We start from the raw sequence: 25,773 nt of genomic DNA, 5'->3' as shown, positions 1-25,773 counted from the left end.
ACTTTGCCACTGCTAAACAGTGTCAAAGTGTAAGTGTGCCCTGTACAAAGTAATGGTAATTGGTTGCCCATGATTGGTATGTTTACCTTACTAGTAAAGCCCTAGTAAAGTGCACTATGTGTGCCAGGGCTGGTAATGCAAATGCTACTAGTGGACCTTCAGCACTATTTGTGTCACCCTCACAAGTAGCCTTAAAAAGGGAACTCTGGCCTGCCATTGCAGGGCCTGTCCGCAGTTTGTGAAACTGCCATGTTCTGTCAAGTGCACTCACTTGTCAGACCATACCCTTCCCTTTCTGTGGACCTCAGACACCCCTATGGTAGGTCGGGGGTACCCCCTGGACAGGGTGTAGTGCACGTGAAAGGTGTGACATGTACGAAGGTGTGTGTCACGTCCTGACAGTGAAATAATCACCATTTCTTTTTTCACTGTTGAAAGACCATCTTGCCCATAGGACAGAATGGGAAGGCTGTGTAATATGTTTTCCAGCCTATCTCCCCAAAGGCTTAAGATGGAAAGGTGAAGTTTAGTATGCCTGAACTCACAATGTAAGAACATATCTTTTTATGTAGGTGGTTTTTGCATTGTGTGCTCAGAAGCCACTCTTTTAGAAGTGGCTGCATTTTTGTGCTCTGACATTTCTGTGTGTCTCTGCCTGGTTGTGGATTGACTGTCTGGATTTTATAAGCGATAGGATCTGGGGAATGTCTTGACCCAGGGGAGGAGGTGAGACAGCAACAGGCTGATCTGCATCTGGAGTGTAGGGGGAGGAGAAGCCCCTAGAGGTGAAGAGGCCTGGGATGCTGCTATAAAACAATTGTCCCATCCCATGCTGAGCGATTGAGAGTCCAGACCCCCACTAATCAAAGGAAGAAAGGTGTCACTGGCAGGGAGGCACCCAGAACTGGTTTGAACAGGGGTCAGTGCCCCCCCAAAGCACAAAGACTTCAAAGCCATTGATGGGTATAACTATGACAGCTGAAGCCCCTGAACTTTGGAGAATGGCTTGATCAAGTGTGAACAAGACTGGAGCTACTTCGTGGTCAAGAGGACCTTTGCCAAGGAAGAAACAACTGAAGAGACTGAAGGATAGGACTGCTCTTGCTGTGTGATCTGGGGATGGTCTGCAGGTTGCTGTTTCAAACAAGGAAAGGCTAAAGGGACTTTGCAGTGTGCTGTGTCCCCCTGCTTGAAGTACTTTGCTGTGTGCTGTGTCCTAAAGTAACTATCCCCAAGGGCCTGAGGTGACCTCGCTCCCTGTTCGGAAACACAGGAACATAAATGTTTCCAGGAGAGTCTCAGCAGCGCTATGTGAGCGTGCCTGCTGCAGCCTGAGACCCTTGAAAGAACTGCCTGTGATTGTAGTTGCCTGGTGTCCAAAAGAGTCTCAGTGGCACTGTGAGTGTGTGCTTTGTGCAGCCGGAGACCTTCAGGAGGATCAGTCTATGATCGGGGGTAGCTGGAGTCCAAGCAAGGATCAGCGACATGGTGTGCGTGTGCTTTGTGCAGCCTGAACCCCTTTGTGAAGATTGTCTAGTGATCATGTGCACCGGAATCCAAGTGAGTCTCAACGCCGTTGTGCAGGTTTGTTGTGCACCGTGAGACCTTCGTGAGGATTTGCCTTGTTTTCATGGGCACTGGAGTAAAGTGAGTTTCAGTGATGCTGTGCACGTGATCTTTGTGCAGCTGGACACTTGTGTGTGGAGTGCCCAGTGATCTTGCACCCGGAGTGAAGGAAGATTCGGCGACGCTGCGTGCGTGTGCTTTGTGGCAGCCTGAGATCTTCGCAGTTGAAGTGGCCCAGACCGGCAGTCCCAGAGGAGCTGAGTTGCCAGCCCGAGCTGCTGTTGCCATTTCCCAAAGCTGCATTGGAGGCCCAGCTGCTGGACGAGGAGAGGAGAGTGAGTTTGCGCCCCCAGGTAACGTGTGTCGACTCCTGGGGCGGGGCGGGGCGCGGGCTTGGAGGGAGAAGCTCTCAGCCTCTCTCTCGTGTTGGCAGCGCGAGCCTCGTCTTCGGCTCGTGTCTCGGCCCGTATCGCCAAAGGAGTAGTGGTACAGGGGCCGGAGTGCGAAGCTGCACTTTGGGATTCCATCTTACTGTGTTGGAGGCAACTGTGAGAGGCGGAGAGACCGCCTAAGGCCCGATGATCGGGGCCTGAGTGTATTACGCATTATTCCATTTCTGAAGAACCGAGTACCTGACTGTCATATTACACATTGCATCATTTCTGTATAACGAACTACCTGATTGTCATATGACGCATTGCATTGTTTCTGAATAACGATCTACCTGATTAGTGTATTGCGCATTGTTTTTCTCCTGCATAAAGAATTACCTGATTAAAGTGTATACACATTGCTTTATTTTTGCAGAACAACATATCTGGTGGTTGTATTACGCATTGCATTATTTGATCTTGCAAAGTGCTTATTATTGCGTTACGCATTACATTATTTTCATTGCAGAGTGACTGATTGCTACGTTACGCATTACAGTATTGTTACATAGCAAAAGCATCTGATTCTAACATTATAACTGTATGATATTATTTTAGGAGTACAGGAGAATGTTTAGAAGTGTTCACTGATGTCACCAGAACTTACAAGGGCTGGCTGGCCTAACAAACGGCCAGGAGAAATATTACAGAACCTCATAAGTTGGTTTTATATTGTGTGGTCTTATCGTATATCTTTTTACACGTGGTTGAGCGTGGTTGCAACTACTTCACACATTTGCATTGAAGATAAGTCTGGCTGCTCGTGCCAAGCTACCGAGGGGGTGAGCGGGGCTATCTAAGAAGGTGACCTTTCTTTCCCTGACATTGGAACGCGAGTCCCTACTTGGCCTAAGTTACCTACCTCAGCCAACCAGGGATCCCGGGTCTAACAGGGTCTGTGGCTGGAAAGACACTCATAGGGATATCAACTGCCAGGCTATGAAGAAGAAAGGCCAATTTGTTGACATGAGCTTTGATGGAGCTCTCATACTGCCTAAAGAGAAGAAATCACAGAGGCACAAAACTGATTTAATAAATGTTGCCTTGGCTCTACTTCGTCTGCACGGTCTAAGTTCCAGAAAGCAATACTATGAGAAAATGTGGGAGGTGTTATGTTTAATATAACAAATAATTAAAACTTTTTACAGACTAGTGACTACAAAGGGCTACACCAAGGTAAATAAAAAGAAAATAAGTTAGTATAAAAACAATTCAACTGACAAAATGTTTAGAAAGAATTCTAAAGTTAGGAATAATGGACACTTTCCTAAAACAAATGTCAAATGATGTTTACTATCATTTAGAGCAAGGAAATTTGGGCTTCAAAGAAATGGTGGGTGCCAGAAATGACTTGCATTATTCACAACTGAGGGTATCGGTTAGATCAGGGAGTGATTGTTGCATAGTATGCTAGAGGTGTTGGATAAACCATTTTCTTCCATTGTAGTTGAGGCTTCTCATCTTTTTTCGGTATGCCGGCGCATGTTTCAGTGTGACTCGGTGACATTAATCAGGTAAGTAATGGGTATTTTGTTGTGTTTCGATTATGACATGTGTATTAGAATTGGTATTACTATATTTGGTAAAGCGCAAAATTCACCAGTTGGTTTCCTGGCACTGAAATGGAAGTTTTACTGTATAAAGTTGGTTAAGAATTGTAAAGAAAGGCTTTAAAAACCTTTTAAAAAGGGTGGACAGAAGGGTGGCCTCAGTGAGAGAGTGTCAAAGTATTCCAAGCTTCAGTTGCTGCCACAGAATAGGATTTATCTCCATACTTGATACATTGAGTTCTTGGCACTCGTAGGAAGGATTGGCGGTGTGATCTTAAGTTTCTTGAAAACAGATGCCATTGGAAGGTTTTGGCTAAAACAAAGGGGTGATTGCCAGAACATTGCCTTGTATACTGTGGTCATTGCTCTGAAGAGGACACAGACATGAATTGGAATCCAGAGCATCTCTGCTTCACATCTATTTTTGATCATGTATTTCTGTCGTTTTACCTTGTTGTCCTACTGAGTACATACATTCCACCACTGCTCAGACTGTAATCCTGCAGCATTATATTCCTGTCCCACTCACTGTAGGATGCAGGTGCTATTCACTGTATTCAGAACCTTTCTCCACTATCACTATCTGACCGTAACTTTTGACCGGATGGTCCTGGTGTAGATTTCAATGTTTGCAGGTTCACGCAATGAGGGTTGCATGAGGTTGACAGAGGTTGGCAGGAAACGGTAGTGAACAACTATTGCGGGCATTGAAAAGCACAAAGTAGAAGGAGCCATTGGCGCTGTCCAATGAGGTTTTGTCTTGGTCAAATAGATGCTACAGCTTTACTTTTGTCTTTTGAAGCACAATAAAATAAAGCATGTGCACGGAACATTAGACAAATATCCTGCGGACAAAGCTATTTGATGCTGATATCTGCTGGATAAACCACACTTTTCACTCCTCTTGAAATCAATTGGGGGGCGCTCTATATGACTGGTAGAAGTCTTCCACGGTTTTCACAGAAGAACCCCGGTTAACTTTGTAGCTGTGAATTGATTAGCAGACTCCTCAAGTTCAAGATATTTTCAGTCTTCCCAAAAAATAGTCTATGAGGGCCTGTATTACAGATAAGGTGCGCTTTCCAGGTTTGCGCCATGGTGCACCTTAAAGCAGGTGCGCCGCGTGCAAACATGTAAAGTGCGTCCTATCAGGAAGAATGTGCTGCCCCCAGGCAACTGCATTTAAGAGAAATATTGACCCGCTGTTTTATAGCAGCTCCGTGTTTCTCTGTGCAGACGGCAACCCGCCTGCACTTCTAAAAGGGATTAGAGATCCCCTTGCAGGTGGGTATAGTGAGTGGCTGCATCCGCCTGCAAGTCGATGTCTGGGAGGTCCATTGGAGGTCCATTGGACCCCCTTTCATCCATTTAGAGGGCTTCATTTAGAAGATACACTGAAAGTGTGCCATCTTTTTGTGGTGCACTTTTAGTGTGCCTAATAAAGGCATGTTTGCCTCTTAGCCCATGTCAGTAATACGATTCGGGCACAGAGGCAAAGTGATTCCAGCATTTGCATGGGCCCACACCCCCATACAGATGAGGAAACACTGTCTAATGATAGCTCTGGCGCCATATGCGTGCCAGAACTATTTGCAGTACAGAAGGGGCTGCACATGCATTTGTGACCCCTTCTGTAATGCCAAAGTGCCCCGGAGGTGCAGAAAGCAGGCACAAATGCCCATTGCACCACTGGGACACTTGTGTAATACGGCCCCAAAAGTCTTATCTCAAGGAGGCTGAGAAGAGCATGAAGTAGGCTAATTTCTAAACATAATTATTTGGATTCTCATTTGTAGCAGTCACTAGCTCGATTCCTACGTTTTTTCCTAAATCGTGTCCTGCCCCTTTCACCACAGTATGATGTAGTTCCTGCTCTGGGAGAGTCCTGTGTGGCAGAAGAAATCTCCTTGAGCTATTTTCAGTGAAAACCATTTAAGGTGACAATTCTAATATAAGAGGTGGGACTCATGTTACTTCTTGCTCCAACCCTTAGCTACTACTTGAAGCCAGTTCACTTCAAAGACATGCAGGGCACATTCTTGTTCCCCTTGTGATTGTCTGGTCGTCTCATAGACCAGAAGAGACTGGGCTTCTGAAGGGGCCCTGTCCTGATTGAGTATAGTTAAGAGCAGAGCTGTTCAGTGACAAATGTCAGGGCAGCAAGCCCTTCTCAGCCACTCCCATGCATCTTCCACTACTTTACATGATCTTTTGGAAGCTCTGAGCAGGCAATTTTTCAGACAGCTGTTATAAATAATGAGCTGATGTGTTTTCTCTATTCATACATGTAAATAGTTTATTAGGTCACAGTAATTGTCCCTGGCACACAACATAACTAACCTCATAAATATTTATGCTAAATTAAATTGATAACTAAAATCAAACAGCAGATATATGTGTTTCAGGCTTAGAAACCTAAAGGGGTCAAGTGTGATAATGTTCTCCACTGGCAATCTCTAGATCCCAATTAAGAGTCAAATTCATATTTAAATATATGTATTCAAATGAGAGCGAAGGCCTGTATCAGAGCTATCAGTGGTAACTGCATTCATTTGATTTTGTATTCTGAGGGTACGTATCCTGCCCTGCAGTCACATAAATGACCTGGATGGGACAGGTAGGGTGGCCTATATTTCTATTCTATTTTGCAATGTCCGTGTGTAAGAAACTGACCTGTTGTGCAATGGCTCATTGTCCATTCTACAAAGTTTAACAGGTCTGCTTTAGGGTTTCTTGGCTAATTTTTGGTAGCAAGAGCTGAGTGACAAGCCAATGTTCAGAGAAAATGTATGAGGTATTATCAGCAACAGCATAAATATAGAACTATACAATTAAGAAATAATATTCTTAAGGTTCACCCTAACTTTAGTTAAAAGGACAGGTTTTTACTAAATAAAATATTTTTTAAAAATGCTAAAAGTAGCAACAAAGCACTAAATTATATACTCATCAGGAGATATCAGGTAAAAAAATAATGCATACAAAGTTAGTACCCTTATACAAAACGTCTACTAGAGAACAGCAATGCCTTAAATTATTTATTGAATGGTAAGCAAATATCCACCAGGAAGGTTTCTAACAGATCTAAATGCTCTCCTTTCCATCATCCTGTTTAAGCAAAATCATAGGTTACCGTACAGGAGCTTTTTCAAAGGGCTTTTCTGTTTTTTTTGTGTGGATTTGGACCCTGTAGAGGGTAAGGCTCTCTATTACTTTGCTTCTCACCTAGAGGCTGGGCGCCATACTACATAGTCTTTAGTAAATATTCCATTTTGTAATCTCTCTTAGACTCTTTGAGGGTCCGTCTTCATGTAGCCATTACTGATCTCTGAGGCTTTTTACATCTGAATTGTCCTCAGTGTACAGCCCTCCACCTCCAGAAGCATACACATCTCTGTGGATGGAGAAGATTTACTCTTGTTGTGGTGTAAAGACACGCTTGAATGGATCGCACCATAAGGAGTCAAACCTTGATTCTCAAGAGGGTGCCTTATTGGGCATTTGCAATTTTCTTCCATGCATTAATCAATGGCACAAGGGTATCCTGGACTTTCCTGCGATGCACTCAATCAACATTTACTTGTCATTCATTAATTACATCTCAGCCACTCACCAATCAGTCACGATGGACCGACTGAAGAGTTAGCACCTAAAAGTATCCTTGAAGTATACCAAAAGCCGGGAATTCTCAGGTCCACCTTTCACCTGTGGTGATTAACAGCTCCAAGGGGTTGTCTCGTCACCTAGTAATACTTTGAACAAGTGTGACCCTGAATGGTTTCCCCTAACTAAAGCTCCTCATAGTGACATCTGGCCAGGCATTCAGTCCTGTTAAAAAACCAGACCCAACTTAAACTTAAGCTGGTTCTGTACCAGAGGACCAATTATAATTTGTCTGGGCAGTCTACATTGATATTAGGGGCTCCTAGGTTGTCAGACTACGTCACATTACATACTGTGTTAACCGTAGAGTTGAACTGTTACCTTTCATTACACCGAATGTGTGTTCATTCTGACACGACACACATAATAGATGTCAAGGCTCAAGAAGAGCTGTAGAATATTCTAAATCCACAGTGCTCGATGTGGTTGTATGTATGCATACTACTTGTATTACACTACACTCCTTTTACCTCAATTTCTCTAACTTTACTGATTCACTCTAGCTGTGCCAAAGTCTAATTGCTGGAGTTGCTCAGGAAGTGAACACTTGTCGTTTTGAGGCAAGCATCTAGACAGCTCAATGAGTCAGAAGGGCCAGACGCAACAGTCCATTTTATTCGGTGATTCAAGAGAGAACACGCTAGATGCTGGGTTCCAGAACATACTCCTCCCTATCCTGATATTGACAATGAGCTTGAGGGAGCAGTTATGGGAAATCCTTAGGGGACTAACAGTGTGTAACGACAATTGAATAAAGCTACTGTGCAATCAACACCCACCCAGCAATGAAGGTAGGAGAATGTGTGGCAATACAAAGACTGCCTCCAAAAATCTATTCAACGTTTTACAAGAATGTTAAACATCAAAATAAATGTTGTTATTTATATGAATCAGATTTGAGAGGTAAATTACGAAATGGCCAAGCACAGAATGATGTGCTGACTGCCCTTGTGTTTGTTAATCTCTACTAGATATTTTTTATCGTACTCAGGGCAAGTCTGACTGTTAACTTTATCTGTTAACCTATTGTTTGTGTGTGAAGTATGAAAATCTATCTTTTCCATTTGTGGATTCATCAACATGAACAACTTACCTTTAAATTTTTTTTTACGGGTTTCCACCCAATTGTTTTTGCTGAATAATGACCCTCTCAGAGGAAACATTTTACTTCCTCTTATTGTAGCAAGGATGGCTTGATTAGGGAAATTCTTGAAAAAACATACTGGCGATGCTATTGCTATAGGCTCAGACCTGGTGTTGTTCAGTATATTATTCCAAGATTTTAACTTTGAAAAGGCAGACTTCCCAAGGAGTCCACCGCATAATGATGGCCGTGTTAGGATTGGGAGATGCAATTAAATCATAACTAGGAGACTATATTCACACATTGTGCTATGTCTATATGCGCAGACCATAGTTTCAAAACTGAATAGAGTAGTAGATCCAAAGCAGAATGGCTAATACCCTGACATTATACATGGATCAGCACCATCACAACACTTGGGAGATGACACCGTGAAAACTGGGTCACACGTGGCAGAACATTTTTTAACACTTTATTTTTCTTTGACTTGGGAGGAGTACTGTTTTTAACTAGTATCATATGTCTTTTACAATATTTCAGTTGGTTAGATCTCGCTAGCATATGCCCTATGCATACTCTCCCCTGCATTTGGATGCACCAGGTTTACTCATTTGTCTCTTAGGCATGAGTCTCTCTGTGATACATGTACAATTGGTCTGGATGCAAATTACTGAGGGCCTCAAAGAAACCCTGGATTAATCCCTACAATCTGTCGATGCATGCTCACTTTTATAACAACTATATGCATGTTTGAATGATACAACATCGCATGTTTATGCACCTATGCCTTTTAACCTTGCATTTGCTACACAAAAATACCCTTGAACTATTTGCTGCACCCATATCATTGTGCCGCAGCACTTTTTGACGTTGTTAATTTTATACGGGCCACAAGTATTTTAACAATTTTATGTATATTTTTTCTCCTTTTTAATCAGATGTTTGTTTTATGATGTAATCTACATTGTTCTTGTAAATCATTTTAGGTAATCATACAATAAAGATTTCTTTCTTCCTCTTTACTTTACATTACAGAAAAGTGACAATAAAGAACTTGTTCACTTTCCATGGATGAAATAAGTATTAGGAAATTGTCAGCATTACAAGGATTAGCTTAGTGATTCCATATTTATAACATTTAAAACAGATAGTTCAAGTAATGTTGAAGTTGAACAGTTATAATATTAACATATTAAAGTGCAATAAATGTCACCTCCACAGGCTAGACTTTCTTGATTATTTCACACATGAACTACAAATGACTGTAGAGGTTGCATGTTGAATACACACTGCAGTATGCACAGACACATCTTATGCCGATGCAACAAGTAATGGTATTGGTAGACACTATGGGCCATATTCACAAAGGTAAACTGAGACAAAAGTCTAACTTTGCTACTTTTGGTATTCACAAAGCGCATTTACAAGTAGTAAAGTTAAATCTTGTCACAATTAAACTTAAGTTTTGGTCTTATGTTTAACTGAGACCAAAACTGAGACAAAAGTCTAACTTTACTACTCGCAAATGCCCTTTGTGAATACGGAAAGTTGCAAAGTTAGACTTTTATCTCAGTTTACCTTTGTGAATCTGGCCCTATGTTTATGAGGCACTGAACAAAGACTGATTTGCATGGATACAGGTCATCATTAAACAAGTACATGTAAGTGATTAAATCATTGGCCAATAGGATGCATGTAAATGCCAATATGTTTCAACAATAAGAATAATATAAAACAAAACACACCTCTTATTAATCCTAGCCCAGGTTGTGTTCATGTTGTCAGTAATCATCTCCACTTTTCGCGTATCATCTGTTGAATAGTCTCTTAGAAGTTTACGAGCCATGTCATTTGCCACATCCACGTTAATTTGCCACTGACGTAACTCCTTTGCAAAATGCTGTGAGGTAAAACAAGTGTTTAATTAAAAATGATATTATAGAATCAATCATTAATGAGAAAAAGTTCTTCACATGTTTCAGACAAACAGGAATTTATTTAAAAACAAATACTATCTATGAGGCTAGTACTGGCATCTCAAGAGATGCGTTATGAAATAATCCCTTCCTGCCCTTCTTGTGACTCATCCTTCTATAAGTCAATAGGTAACACTCCGCCCTTCTCATTCTCCTTCTCATCAATCCTATCAGCTGAGATAACTGATTAATATAGTGGGGACTTGGGAAAATCTTTAGCCACCTCAGTGAACATTGGTTGGTACAGATGTGTCCTGTACAAAACTATCCAGAGTGTTAAGCATGTGACTTCAGGAGAAGCAGGAAAGGTCTAAGGTACTCCTTATGCAAATCAAGGTACGACAACAGTGTTTAGGAGAACCATATAGTGGTGATTAGTTAGAGTTTAGTGGACTTCAAGAGTTGGACAAACCAATATATTTCTGCCAATGATGGTCTGGCTGGCTCTGATGATGGAAACCCTGGACCAGTGGTCCTCAAACTTCTTAATGCTGCACCCCACCTGTCAAAAGAAAAAAATCCTCGGTCCCCCTTCGATTTCTTCACAATTTTTCAGCTAAACTGGCAATGTTTAAATATGTCAAAACCTATTTAAACAATGCAATTAAGCACAGTTATCCCTTTTTACACGCACTCCCATTCAGGATATAAATGACAAAAGTTGTTATTGGTGACCCATTACAAAGTGGCTAACTGCTGCTCATGTTTTTAACACTGAAAACAAAGCATGATGCTTCTCTTGGCCTGAGATCCCCAGTTTGAAGACGTCTGCCCTAGACTGAGGGCCTGATGGACTCGGAGCCTCTCATCTAAGAACCTCAAACTGTGAGCCCCATCTAGGGCACATGTTCTGAAGCTTTCCTACTCAGAACTGTCAAGAAAAGCCAGCTGGCCCTGAACAGAAAGAACTATAAATTACACCCACACCCTAGCTAAAATCTCTAAGTGTATCAGGACTATTAGATTTTTTGTTTTCCGAAAAAAACTCCAGCTTTGTGAGTATGTTTTTGTAGAACCAAGAAGTTTGCTATGTGGCCACATGTAACATGAAAGCAGCTCAGTAAAGTTACATTGTCTTTAGAGGATCCACTGTGCTGGCTGTTCCTCTAAAGGCACAGAGACCTCTACCAGACAGGCAGAGCAACTACAAATATGGTGGGCTGTAGTACAATAGAACAGAATAAAATGCAGCCCGCCAAACTCTAAATAAGCTCCTATGATTTTAATGTTTATGTGGAGAACACCACAATGAAGAAGGTTGGGAGCTGAAATGTTTGCACCCGTAAAGGTGGTTACTATTGGGCAAAAAAAAGGTACTATAATAAGTGACAAAATCTGCTCTTTTAACATCCTTAGTGCAAGTTGACAAAATGAAGATCAAATGAATATACAAAATTAGGTTTTGTAAAGAAGAGTTCAAATATTAAAAACTATAAGTATAAAAGAATCAAGCAGTGTGTTAGAAACGGGGTCTCTAGTTGGCAGTGGTTTGCGCCCTGTTCAAATAGGGACCCACACCCTAAGTCAGGGTAAGTGTAGTTCGCTCAAAGTTTATCTGTGCTTACCCTCGGGTAGCTTGGCGCAGAGCAGTCAGGCTAAACTAAAGAGGCTATGTGTAAAGTATTTGTGCACCCACACACAGTAACACAATAAAACAACACAAGTGAAAACCTCACAAAAATACTCCACACCAGTTAAAAAAAATAGCCAATATTTATCCGAGTAAAACAAATTAGGCGTGATAAGCTCCAGTAGTGCCATGTCTCAGAACGCTGAAAGTGCGTGGCGTTCTCACAGTTCGTTTACGAGTTCATCCGGTCCACTCTCCATGCCTAACTAGGCTGTCTATTGGGTCCAGATTACAAGGTTTTGAAGTAATTTACTGGAACCGCTGATTTTTGATTCATTTTCTTCTGGAGGGACTTCATTTGTGTACTTTCTTCAATGTATAGTGGATGCAGATCCTGTGGTACATGTGAAGTTCCCAGGGTTCATTACTCAGAATTTCTTTGGAACTTTGGGAAATTGTTTGGATTATACCATTACGACGGGTTGTTTGAAAGATAAAGGTCTATACCAAACCTGCTACCACCTATTTAGCCATGAAAAAGTCAAAGGTTGTTGAAACACGTGTTGGCTGTATTCTTTCTGGATAAATCAACATGCAATGAGATTGTGAACCATTTGTGGATTATGACCATTGTGTTTTGGACTGTATCAATGTTCCACTATGATTATGATGAGAATTAAAATGAACTATATCCAGTGAATGAAAGTCCACACTGTCTGGACATTGACATTTTTTGGAGAGTTCTTTGGTTCCCCATAGTGAATGGGTAGGAGAGGGATGAGGGAGAGCTGTGTGGAGGTGCCAGTTGGTAATGGCACATCTGTCAGTTCGCCATCAAAGAATATTTGGCAAACCCATTTGATAGTAATGGAATTATACAGACAATCATTATTTGACATTTGAGGTTCTCCCATGCACTTCTGTGAAAATCAGTAAGTTTTGCCATTTTATAGAATGTTCTGCATTTTGGTACAACTGGATAGGGACAAAATTGTCATGGATGACTTACAGATTCTCCTATAAATATTTATTTTTCACATAAGATTCAACCTGATGAATTCTTATAGTACTTTCGATCCATTACTGATTGAAACCTCCTAAATCTCCAGTTTTGTTAGAAAACCAGCTATCTGTAGATTCGGTTGCATGGAAAAGAAACGCAGGAAAGAATATTATAAACAATTTGTTTCTAATAAATTGCAAACCTATGCGCAGAGGTTTTGTGGCCTATGAACTGAATTCACACTAAGACTAAGGGCTGACTCAACGGAACAGACCGGTTTTGAGTCCCCACATAAAGGTGCTGTTGTTCCCAATTTTGTGCAGTTTGAAGGGAAGTTAATTACAGAAAGAGTGCATGAGAACAGAGAAGAAACATCGTCAACCTGAGCTCTAGGGATTCATGGAACAGAAAACAAGAGTTACAAAGTGGCTTGGAGAGGGCACTTTGGAACATATCTAGTCAAAATAGTCCAAAAGATGGTAGGACCAGTTGTATTGTGCTGTATTGTATTGTATTTTTGTTTTTGTAAAGCGCAACTATCACCCTACGGGTATCTTGGCGCGAGGACTGAGATGGAAAAAGCCTTTTAAACCAACAAAGTGTCCACCAGCAGAAACAAGAGAAAGAGAAGAGATAGAAAAGCAAAGGCCGACCAAGGAATGCAGGATGAAGAGATCATGTGCCCCTCCCTAGGAAAAAGCCAGGTTTTCAGACTCCGCCTGAAATCCATCAGAGAGTTAGCCTGTCTGATATTCAGAGGGAGGTCATTCCAGCATCGCAAGGACACTGTACTAAAGGCCCTACCTCCCATCCTAGCCTTCTTAACCCTGCCAGTAATTAGCAGAGAGGCATTCGATGAACGTAGAGTCCTTTGAGGCTTGTACCAGGACAGTTTCTCCTGCAAGGAGATTGGGCCAAGGCCGTGTGCCGCTCTATAGACAATGCACAGGGATTTGAACCTAACCCTTTCCCTTATAGGAAGCCAATGGAGCTCTTGTAGCGCTAACGTGGTTGAAGATCCGCGTTTCCTATTCAGTGCCAGTTTGGCTGCCATAGACTGGACCCTCTGCAAGCTCTGATAGATGTAAAGAGGAGCTCCTAGATACAGAGAATTGCAGTAGTCCAGCCTATTCAGGATGATACTGCGTACCACCAGAGGTCTTTTCTCCACAGGCAGAAGAGGTAGAATCTGTCGTAGGGCTTTCAGGAGAGCAAAGCACACCCCCACTGTTTTTTTAGCGTGGGAAGCCATTTGAAGATCATTGTCAAACATAACCCCCAGATTCCGCACCGTAGTCACAGGGACAATGGGTTCCACTTCTGGGGCCAGTCTGAGGTCAAAAGGCATGTCTCTTACTCCCGCCGGGGGACAGTAGATCACCTCTGTCTTGCCTCCATTAAATTGCAAGGAGTTAGCCCTGAGCCAGTCTGAAGTCTGACGCATACATTTCTGGAAGTTGTCCATAGTCAATGCACCCTTTCCCTCCAATGAGAACACCAGTTGGGCGTCGTCTGCATAGTTGACCAGGTCGATCCCATGCGCCTTGATAATAGGGATTAGTGGCTACAGATAAATGTTGAAAAGGATGGGGCTGATGACCGATCCCTGAGGGACCCCATGCTCCACCATGGTCCTACTAGAGGTGAAAGGGGGCAGGGAAACCACCTGTTGTCTCCCTGTGAGATAGGATTGCATCCATCTCAAAGCACGTCCCTTAACTCCCAGACGCTCCAATCTGTTAAAAAAAATTCGGTGGTTTACCGTGTCGAATGCGGCTGACATATCTAAAAGGACCAGTACCGACGAAAGGCCTCTGTTAGCCCGCATCCGCAGGTTGTCCAGCACAGTGACCAGAGCTGTCTCCGTTCCATGACCTGGCCTGAAGCCAAACTGGCTCTTGTCCAGGAGATGGGATTCCTCCAGGTACCCAGAAAGGGACCTACTAACTACCTTTTCAAGAAGTTTTATAGGAAACGGCAGCAGGGAGATGGGTCTAAAACTAGTAGGATCTCCTGGGTCCAGAGATGGCTTCTTTAGTAGTGGAGTAACCACTGCCAGCTTCCATGCAGCGGGCACCACCCCTTCCTCCAAAGATTGGCAGCATATCTGCCACATCCGGGGAAGCAGTGCCTGTGCATGCTCTTTCCAGATCTTGTTAGGTAGGGGGTCTAGCGGAGACCCTGACCTCACATTCTGTGCACAGCTGTTAAACAACTCATTTGTGAGTGGTATAAAGTGCTCCAATGAGGTTACCACCCCTGGTTCTTCCGAAGACATGTGTCCATGAATGTTTTGGAGGGAGGGGTCACACATAGTTAGCCCCCCTACAATTTTTTTGATTTTCTCCTCGAAATGGGAGGCGATTTTATTACATAGTGCCTGCGACGCAACCACTGTGTTTCCCAAACTAGTGGGAGTGGAGAGGTCTCTAACGATCTTAAAGAGAGCTCTGGTGCTATTTGGTGCTGACAGAATGGTGTTGGTGAAGAAATCCGCCTTGGCCTTAGCCATCGGCTCCTTATACTGAGCTTGTACCTTTTTGAGGGCCGCTTTATCATGCTCAGCATAATGCCTGCGCCATTTCCTCTCTGCCTGCCGACAGGACCTACGTGTGATACTCAGCTCTTCAGTATACCACGGTGCGGAATGTTTTATTCTGGCCTTCAGGCGCTTTAGAGGCGCATGCTGATCTAGTACTTCATGAATGTATTCCTGGTACAGACGGTAGTTCAAATCCACTGACTCATGAGGATCAGATGGAGGCAGGTTTCTAAAGAGTGGCTCCACCCTACTTTTCATAAGTTTTGCCCAGTCTCTCCCCATACGATATGTGACAGGAGGCAGTCTAGTTGTTTTTCCGCCAGGTATTCGAATCCGAAACTGGATCAACGAGTGGTCGGTCCAAGTCTGATGTAGAATGTTGACCACCTCCGTTTCATTACAGTCAGCAAACAGAAGATCCAAAATGTGCCCTCCTTGATGGGTAGGTTGCTGGACCAGCTGATGCAGGTTACAGCTCTCACAGGTTTCCCTGAGATCTCTTAAGTGGTCATCTAGAATACCATTCTCCCATAGATTGAAATCACCCAGAAGCAACAGTCTAGAATGGGTCAATGACTGGGCCGCAATGACATCCAGGAGCGCCTGGTACTGAGTGTTAGAGCTTGGGGGTCTGTAGCCGACCATCCCTGTGAGGAGCCTCCCTCTCTGTTCTTGTAGGGAGAATCCTAATAGCTCAATACCCGCCACCTCGTCAACCTTTAGCGGGGCAAAGTCCCAAGTGTCCCTGAACATCACCCGATCCCTCCACCTCTTCCAGTTACTCTGGGCTTGTGGGAAATCTTATAGCCCTCCGGACAGGCGAGCCCCAGTTGCACCAAGGAGTCATTACTACACCATATCTCCGTAAGAAATGGCACATCCAATTGCAGATCTTCCACCAGATTAGAGACTTCCTGATGGTGTTTTGCCAGGGAGCGGCAGTTGAGCAAGCCACACTCGAGGACCGGGCTGGGCTGCAGCGCCTCAATAACCTTCTCCCCCCCGCTAGCCTTGTTCCTAATATCAAGTAGTTGTTCCTTAGTATATTTAAATGGACTTAAACCGGCTCGAGCAGCGTGGCTGGCGCTGGGTGCGGTTGAGGCGCGGACAGGCGCATACGGGCTTGCCTCTGGCGCGCCTCAGGCGCGACAACGGCGCGCGCGCTGTGCGCACGCGCTGCGCGCTTGCATGGTCCCTCCTAAATAGAGGACCAGCTGTGGCGGTTCAACCACTAGAGCGTCAACCAAAATGGCGGCGCTAAGGTGGCGACCGGAAGTGAGGAGATAGACTTCTCGATGGAAAGATACCAATGCTCCCACAGAAAGCATATTAAACTCTGCTGCTACACAGAAACCACTTATTCAAAGAATGGAAATAAGAAGCAGTGAAGAATAGAGAGGATTCCAGGAATTGGAGAAGAAGGAAAACATGGCGATAAAGTCACAGGGAGGGATAGAAGGGATGACAGAATTGTAATAGCATTGGAAAAAGGAAACCAAGTGACAGAATGATTGATAAAGGGTGCACAATGCACATCAACAGAATAAATAGGCAAGTGGTATTGAAAGAACAGAGAGAAAAGATACACTCTGATTTAAGAGATATCATGGGGAGATCATGGGGAGCTAGAAAGTGAATGGGAGAGTGGTGGGGATAGAAATGAAAAGGAAGTTTGATGGGAATGAATGTCAATCACAATACAGAGGTCGAAATGTCAATTTGCAAACATTTTCATCCACATTATCGACTCCTATCTGAACAAGATAACAGAAATTATGTTGTTGATTTTGGAGGGAAATGCCCCTACCTGCTTATTTGACATAATCTGATTGCTCAAAAAACAATTCAGAGAGAATCTCTGGCTAAACTTTAGTAGTTATCGCTCAAGCAGTAGGCAATCCCCACAAAAGTGTATGTTAAGCTCTAGCACTAAACTGAATTTTAAAGTAAGAACACACTACAATAGAACTGCCAAGCTTATTTGGCAAGATAGCCAAAATGTAATGAGCAAAAAGAAACCAGGATCATTAGAAATGGATTAAGAGGACAAGCGATATATATTTTTTAAAGTTTCAAAGCACCTAGAAAAAGTAAATGTTAGGATTAGGGGAAAAATAATAAAAAAATAAAAATAAACAAAAGTAATAATATACTATAGCCTATCGTACCCTTATGAATTGAATAACTTTATCTGAAAAAGTTGATTCCCATGAGAAGTACTTTTAATATTTCTAGTCTTATTGCTGCTATTATATGGAATAGGGAAATATTATAATAATTTTACATTTTTAATGATTTTTCTCTTTTATTGCTATGAAATAAGCTATTGTAAGAGACATGTTAATGTGGTTGAACATAATATTGTTATGTTATTGTTGTATATGTTTATGAATATATTTGGTGTCTTTGTACTTTTATGATTTTAATTAATCGAATAAAGTGGATTGATGATGATGATGAAAAAATGTTGAATACATTAGATACACCAAGCGAGTTTTCTCAGTTTTTACCTTAAGACTTATTCTTTGAAATGTAAGCCAAAATCTAACAACAGGGCAAGGATCAACAAGGGTTCTTTAAAGTAGGATACATTGTTGTTGAGCTCCCACAGAAGCCATTGGTTTTGGCGCAAAAATCTCTGACCAGGACAAAGCTAGATTTCATAGCAACCAAGAGTTCTTCACTGGTCAAGTAGATTTCCCACCTTGTCTAGTTTTTACCTTGAGAGTTTTTGAAAGTCAAAATGCTTCAGTGAGGACAAACCTGGAAGCAATCGCTGGGCACAGACCCTCAAGGTTGGATACCCTCACTGCAAGATCTTGCTGAAACTGTTTTCAATGCATCAAAAAACTTTGAGGAGGGCAGATGTGGACTTCTTGTCCTCCTAGCATACATCTTTTCTCGGCAGTCTCAGAACCATGTCCCAATAAATATAGGCAGCATGCTTTATAAACAGTTCTCTTTTCTTAGGAAGGTACCTGGCAACTTCTTATGTTGATTGTCTCCTTATCTATCGTTCTAGCTCGTTCACAGTAATACCCATCCTTCACATTTGTTGTTTTGATCCTTGTTTGGTTTCCTCGAGTTGGGGCAGATTGCCATCAGCCTCTGCTGCTCAACTTCTGCAAACCCTAACACTAGGCCTGGGCTATAGACTCTATTGCTGAACCTACATGTTAAAATGTCTTCTAGGCCTTCAGTCACTGTAAGGGTACACTTTCTTTATATATTATAATATATTTTATATCTATATCTATCCATATAAATCTATATATTAAATATATACTTTATATATCTATGAATGGATGGATGGATGAATGGATTATACACATTTTTATATATCTTGCACACTGCCTTGTGGGATTAAAATGCATACTTTAGGGATGATTTATTAATAAATAATAAAAAGGGGTTTCTTATATGGTGAAGCACTTTACCTTGTCATGTGTTACTGCAGTTCCTTTAAACTGCAGCCTAGACACAGCACAATGGTGCTCCTGCCTCCCATATATTCTTGTTGTTTAATTGGGTGGTGTAAATATTACATTTAATTCCAACGCTATTGGTGCATTTTCTGAGCCATCTACTATGGCCTTTTTAGGAAAGATAAATAAACTAATAGGGTGAAACCAGTTTTACCAAGACAATTTTAGGGCCAGACCACGTGCACTGTGGCACCTAATAGAAGTGGCCACAGTAAACGTAACAGCAAAAACAGGGCACTGAAAAAGGAAAATGCAGAAGAGGCATATTTACTATTCTAAGTAAATGTAGGGAAGCATTGATTTAAAATTCTTAATTGCACTTACCGTGACAATAGAATGATAGTCAATATTGTGGATGTGATAATGTTGCAAGTTAACGCTTCGACTACAATATTGTGACCTTCTCCACCATAGAAACACAGAGGAAGAGAGGAAATGGTTATCAGAATGTGGAGTGAAACAATTTGAGAATAAAATGATGGAGATCAGAGACAAGCTAGGTATAGAGAAACTGGTGGAATAAGGAGCCGCATATAGAAGTACAGAAAAACATCAATGACAGGCTGCATTGGAGAGAGCATATATAAGAGCAAGATGCTGGAGTAGAGAAATGAGAGAAAGGAGAGGACAAAGGGAGCTAGTAGTGTACAATTGAAAAGAATGAAAGATAAAGAAAATCAGATAGATGCAACATAAGAATGGGAAAAAACTGAGAGAACAGAAATGAGAAACAGGTTTCAGAAGATACTAAGGGCCAGCTGTACAACCCTTTTTTGGGCTAGCAAAAGGGAGATCGGGCCGTTTGCAACCACAAAAAGGGTAATGGCATGTATAAACGCTGTTATACGAGTCTCTGACTCGCAAAACAGCATTTGCGACTTTCGCTATTAGGAAGGGGCGACCCTTCCCAATAGCAAGACTCACTGCCATGTACTATTGTTTTGCGACTGAATTTGTGGCAGCAAAACACTTGCAGTTTACCACCTACTTCAAGTTGGTGGTAAACCACTCACAAACGGTAAGGGGTCCCCAGAGGGCCCCTTTTCCCTTGTGAGTGTGTGAGAAATATTTTTTAAGAGTAGACAGTGGTCCCAGGGACTACTGCCTGTCCTTAAAAAATGAAACTGAAAAGTTTCATTTATCTTTTTAAAATGCATCCCGTTTTCGTATAAGGAAAACAGGCTGCATTTTTAAAAAAACTGCTTTATTTAAAAAGCAGTCCCAGACATGGTATTCTGCTGACCCCAGCAGGCCACCATCCCTGGGAGTGCTCACCATTCCCAATGGCGTCGCAAATTGCACTTGCCTCATGAATATTGATGAGGCATGCAATTTGCGACCGCATTTGGAATCGCTAGGAAAGTGCCTGTGACACTATTGTACATTGCATTTTGCGAGTTGCAAATTGCGAGTCGCCGAGCGATGCAATTTGGGAGTAGCAACATGTAAGAGTCGTACATCTGGCCCCAAGTAAGCTACACAAAGAAAGGAGCAATTGAGATGGCGGGAGAGAGAATGAGAGGTGATTAGGATAGAGAGGGCAGGCGCATTACTATCAATGATGCAGCAGATGCAGTGGGATCAGAATCCAGGTGCCTTCGGGACAACAGAACCCCAATTGTTGTATTTTACTATCCAAAGTGGAATTAAGGGGGGCATTTTCCTTGCTTGCACAATGGGGCTGTGGCAACCTTGCTACACCACCGATAGATGGTTTGTAAAAGGTGAAGAATGAATGAACATGATTAAAGGAGAGAGAAAGGACAACGAGTGAGGTATAAAAAACAAAGAACAGAGGTACGAGGGAAAGAGATGAGAAACACTAAAAGTCGATGGTTGACTAAACGAGAAAGAGGAATAGAAAACAGACAGAAAGTTTCATAGAAGTCATAGGTAACACTAAAAGTGAAAGTGGCATAGACAAACGAGAGGCTGAAAGAACACAAAAATGGAAAGAGGATCCCTTGTTATGTTTTTCACTTCTTTTTGTGACACTCAGTGCGCATCTTCATGCTCCAACCGCCAACCACTCTCCCATCTGCTCTTCCCCATAAACATATAGAATTTCATCTACAATACTGGTTGCTGAGTACTTTGGCTTTGGACAGTGACGAAATGAACAGTCTTAACCAGAAGGATAAGGTTATATTTCAGGTGCAAATCTGACACATTTTACAAGCTGGTATTTTCAATGGCCAGCCAAAGTTTAACGATGTGCGCCACACGACCCCAGAATGCACAGCTGTTTTGCCTGGGCTTAAACTAAAAAAAATGACGAACATTAACGTGACATATATCGTTATAACACAGCAGATGGATCTGACTGAAAAGTGACGTGGCTCATTCTCTTGCTTGGGTTTATGGGATTGTTTATGTAATTAGTGCCACCTGCTGGAAGCACACCAAACGTGCATGCAACTAAAAGGGTTTCAAATGTAACCTGATTCATGCAATATGTAATTCACGTCTTCGACGTTGTTGATTACAACATACAGTCTAGTTTACCAGAAAGGAATACATAAGGAGTTTCAGATGCAGCCACGGCTTGAAAAATCTACTCCTATTTACATGTAGTTCCAGAAAACATATTCCTTTGAAAACCGAAAAATAGTGCCAACAACAAACATGAAAAGAACAGTTAGATTCAAAGTGATGAACATTTCAGACGATCTCCCATGGGATATCCTTATTTCTAAACAGAAGGTGAAGTGTGCTGTCTGCAGGACAGGCATTAGTTTAATTCTCATCTCTGTATATCTTCCTTGTTGCTTAACGTTCATTTGGGCCTTTGTTTGGAGCCTCGTTTGTGTATGTCCGTTATGACATCTACTGTCTGTGCATTGGAGCAGCGTAGTTTTGGCTCCCCCCTTTCTCGTCTTGCCTATGCAATATAAACGAGCATGTAGTACCATATATTTGTGTCCTTTAGTATCTTTAACGAAAAGTGGTGCACTTGACCAGAATACTAAAGTTACATTTGCTGCATAATTCAGACAATTATATGAGGTTGCATACTAATGGTTCCCTTATAGTGATCCAAAATTGCAGTTTTCATACATATCTGCATTTGTGTGGTTTGAGTAATTTTTTCAGCACTATAGACACGCACATACTCATTTGAATAGTATCATGCATTATTTTATAACTGTATATGTCTCCATAGCCATGCATTTAAATGTGCATTGAAGTATTTTGCTATGTTAGCTTGACTAAAGGCCTTAACCTCTTCCAAGCGCAGGACGGCCGGGAGCCGTCACGTGTCACGGTGGGCGTGTGCGCACGACGGCTCCCGGCCGTCCGAATCCCCGCCCACTAATAAAAACGCCCGCACGGCGCGGGAATTCCCTGCGCATGGAAGGGGTTAAGCATCTCTGGACTCTGTTTACCCTTCAACATGAAAGCTTGCTTGGGTTGCGTTGTTTTCTTCTGTTTTTTGAAGGTGCATTCATGTGATCTCATAGTTAGTAAAAGGCACATTGTGTATGAGAGATAGTGAGGTTCGGAAGAAGAACTTGTGGCAAGGACAAGAGGCGCTAATGAACAAAGGGAGGACACCTATTCATGTTATATGTAGACATGGCAGGAATCCAAGTTCGTCCTGAACTTCAGACCATGAGATGGGTGTATCGAATAAGGTTGCCAAGTTCTACTGTGAGAAGGTGGAAAAGTACAGGGACACATGATGCTGGATTCTCAAATGTTCTGCGAAGTTTTAATTTGTGGTTACACGTTAGATTGAGGTGGATTCCTTTCAGGCTCAGAGCGGTACAGACTTTTTTTTAACTATATTTCTGTTGAGTGACTTTATGCTATGCAATACTACTGATTTTGGAAAACCTCTACAGAAGTCTCTACAATTCTGACATCTTTCTGCTTTACTGGATCTGATTAGAGTTTCCCCAATTAATGCTACTTAGTTCAGGCTTAGTTTGGGTAATTTAGAGTTACTCATGTATAGGCAAGAGGACTGGAAATCATATACCGATCAGCAGATTTTGTTCCTTATTTTCTGCATTGCTTTTACTGAATTCATTGTATGCTTTAGGATTTTGAGACAAAACTTTGTTGGACTATTTGAACTGTGAGTAGTGATTCTGTATTTTTACAACATATTCTTGAGACTTGTGTACATCAGGTTGACTTTGAATTTGTAATAAATCTACATTTAATCCCATTTATTGACTTTTGAGTCCTCACTGCGTAATCAAATGGGCTGTAAATTGAACGCTTTGGTGATATTAATTCCTCTATTTTTCTCAGTCATCTAAAAAGGTCTATCGCAAGGAAATTTAGACATTCGGCTCAGTGCTCTGGCAGCACTGATTCTGAAGCAAACTCCTTCAATAAAGCATTAAAGAGGGGCGCATGGTGAGTAGCTGTTACTCTGCTCTGAAGGGTTTGAACAACAGATGTCATTTGATAATTAATTACCAACAACAGGAGAAAAAATGGTGTAAGCTTCACCACATACTCCCTAGGCTAACACTGGTCCTTGTGTCATGATAGCCCTAACTTACGGTCTGTATAATTGTCAGCCTTTTTGTAGCCGCCTCTGTTTTTTTTTTATGCCTGCAAGAGCAACCTGACACAGAAGACTTTTCTTCTTGCGAGTGTATATTTTGCCTTTCAACAGGGAACAGATTGTTAAGTGATTGTTACATTTCCCCATATTTTTCAGTATTCTGAATATGGGTACCCTTTGGTTATAGTGTTGAAGCTATCTAAAGAAGCAGATAGCAATGCCTGATGGTTGCGTTTAGCTCCTGATCAGGGCTGCTCTGGAGAAGGCTTGAGGGTTGTGGGGGGTTTAGAGGGGGTGAAGGATTGCTACAGCACCACGTAAATAGAATTAGCCATTGATGGACTGAAGTGTAAAGAGATCCAAGGTCCCAATTTGTTTCCAAACAAAATATTCAGGATCAGTAAGACCTGTGGCTTGTGGTGTTAGATAAGCAACTTACTGGGTTACAGTGTACATTTATGAAAAAGGGGAAACATCACATATGGAAAATCATACTGTCTGATTACCCTCATAAACTATAAATCAACGTCTTTCAAATACTTTTTTAGGACTGGATGGAGAACGAACACGATTCACAAAGCCTTTCTACTACATCACAAATGTACAAAGATCTCATTGAAAAGTAGGTGTGTATTTAGGTAGCATTAAGCAAGTCACGGATAGGTAGCTTTAGTGGGCTAAATTATGGATAATGTTCTTTAACCTGTAAATAACAGCAATAATTTGCAACTTTACTCAGAACCCAGAGCAGACTAACTAAGGATATTTCTACAAGAAGAGAATTGAAGCAAGGATGTCTTTTGGCCCCACTGCTGTTCAACTTATACGTGAATGATGTCCCTAACTTTCTTTGAGATGCAACTGAAGATCTTCCTAAAGTAATTTGCGTGAAGATCCTAAACCTACATTATAGAGTCAGAACTGAGCCATAGCTATTTTTTAATTTTTCAATCCATCTTCGCCCTTCCTTCCTTGAATATAATTGTTTAAACAATGGAAGAATATGTTGTCTGCAGTTAAAGAAGGATGTTTTGTTGGAAAACAGAGTTTCTTTCTTAGTAGGAAAAAGGTTTCATTTTCACCTTGTCTAAAGAAACAAGAGAGTAGTCATAGGTAATGTATTTAATAGTGTTTATAGATTCCCCGATTTACTGCTGCTTCAAGATTTGCTTGATTTCCAGGAAGGGCAAAATATTTAAAAGATTAGAATTTGGTTCTGAAGGATACATATCTTTCAATCTCTAAAACCAAAATTTGTGAACATTTCAAACTCCCTTGGCTACAAGGAAAGTCTGAGCGAAGAAGAGCAACACCTAAATCTGTTTCTCTGGACTGGTAAATATGGCATAAGCAACAAAGCATTGATAAAATTGGTGTTTATGGACATAAAATCCTATTTTGATTTTTCAATTGGGCCAAATCAGGGTCCATTCTGGCTTAGCAGTGTGCAGACCTCCTAATTTGGAAGTTTAATCTGAATTCAGGTAGAGCCATGTGTTTCCAACAGCTACAGCACAATAAAGCAAAATGAAGGAAACGTGTGAGTTAACTGCCTTCTCTACGTTTATAAACACAAGCTGACAGCAAGGGTATCTAATGATGGGATGGGCAATAGAAAGCTGTGAACATCAGACAGTATGGGGGCAACAGCATCTGTCTTTGTAATCTCACCCAGCACACGGAAAACATATGCTCACTGTCCCTGGCTGCTTCATGCCACTGTCTCTGAATAGTTAATGCCACAGCCTTAGCTAGTGCAGGGCCGGCTTTAGGGCAGTGCGACTGGTGTGGCCGCACTGGGCACTGACCTGGAGGGGGCGCTGACCTCAGGTAGGGGGGCACTGTGTTTAGCAATAACCTAAGATTGGAGAGATGAGGGGCACTTTTGCCCAGTGGTAGTGAGGGAATTCGAGGGGTGTAGGGGCACCAAAAATGATTTTGGCACCGGGCGCCACCAGCCCTAAAGCCGGCCCTGAGCTAGTGACAGCCTTATTGGCAAAATGATTGGTTGAGACAATCTCAGCTTTCCTACAGCATGCTAATACAAATGAATGAAAAATCGATAAAATCTGCTAACTCTCATATTTACCCTTTCGGCCATTAACTCCGTACTTTTACTTCTTCTTCCATTGTATTATTATCCTATTGTTTACATCAAAATTACCACTACCGCAACAACATCTCCCTGTTTTAGCCTTTTTGCTGCCAATAATGACCAAGCATTCTGGTGATCTATCTTAACTAACCAGATAATACAGGTTTTAATAAATATTTTTGTAAATTAAGTTACATTAAATTAGATGATGGATTCTTATTCTAGCCTTATTGTTCAAAAATTCATATAAACTCAAACTATGATAAATATTCTTGAAATATTTCGA

The 25,773-nt window shown here is 41.8% G+C and overlaps 1 protein-coding gene across 14 annotated transcripts in view; it reads right to left on the bottom strand.

Annotated features, from left to right (window-relative positions):
- DMD (dystrophin) overlaps positions 1-25,773 on the bottom strand; it is a 7,596,173-nt gene that overhangs the window by 2,067,045 nt on the left and 5,503,355 nt on the right. For all 14 annotated transcript variants that reach the window (XM_085622447.1, XM_085622454.1, XM_085622449.1 and 11 more), the window contains one exon: positions 10,040-10,194. In XM_085622447.1, the coding sequence (XP_085478573.1) occupies positions 10,040-10,194 (155 nt within the window). The remainder of the gene's footprint in view (positions 1-10,039; positions 10,195-25,773) is intronic.

Source organism: Triturus cristatus, chromosome 8, assembly GCF_964204655.1.
Source record: "Triturus cristatus chromosome 8, aTriCri1.1, whole genome shotgun sequence".
Classification (NCBI taxonomy): Eukaryota; Metazoa; Chordata; class Amphibia; order Caudata; family Salamandridae; genus Triturus; species Triturus cristatus.
Note: the sequence above shows the minus strand (reverse complement) of the source record. Positions and strands in the feature narration are given on the sequence as shown.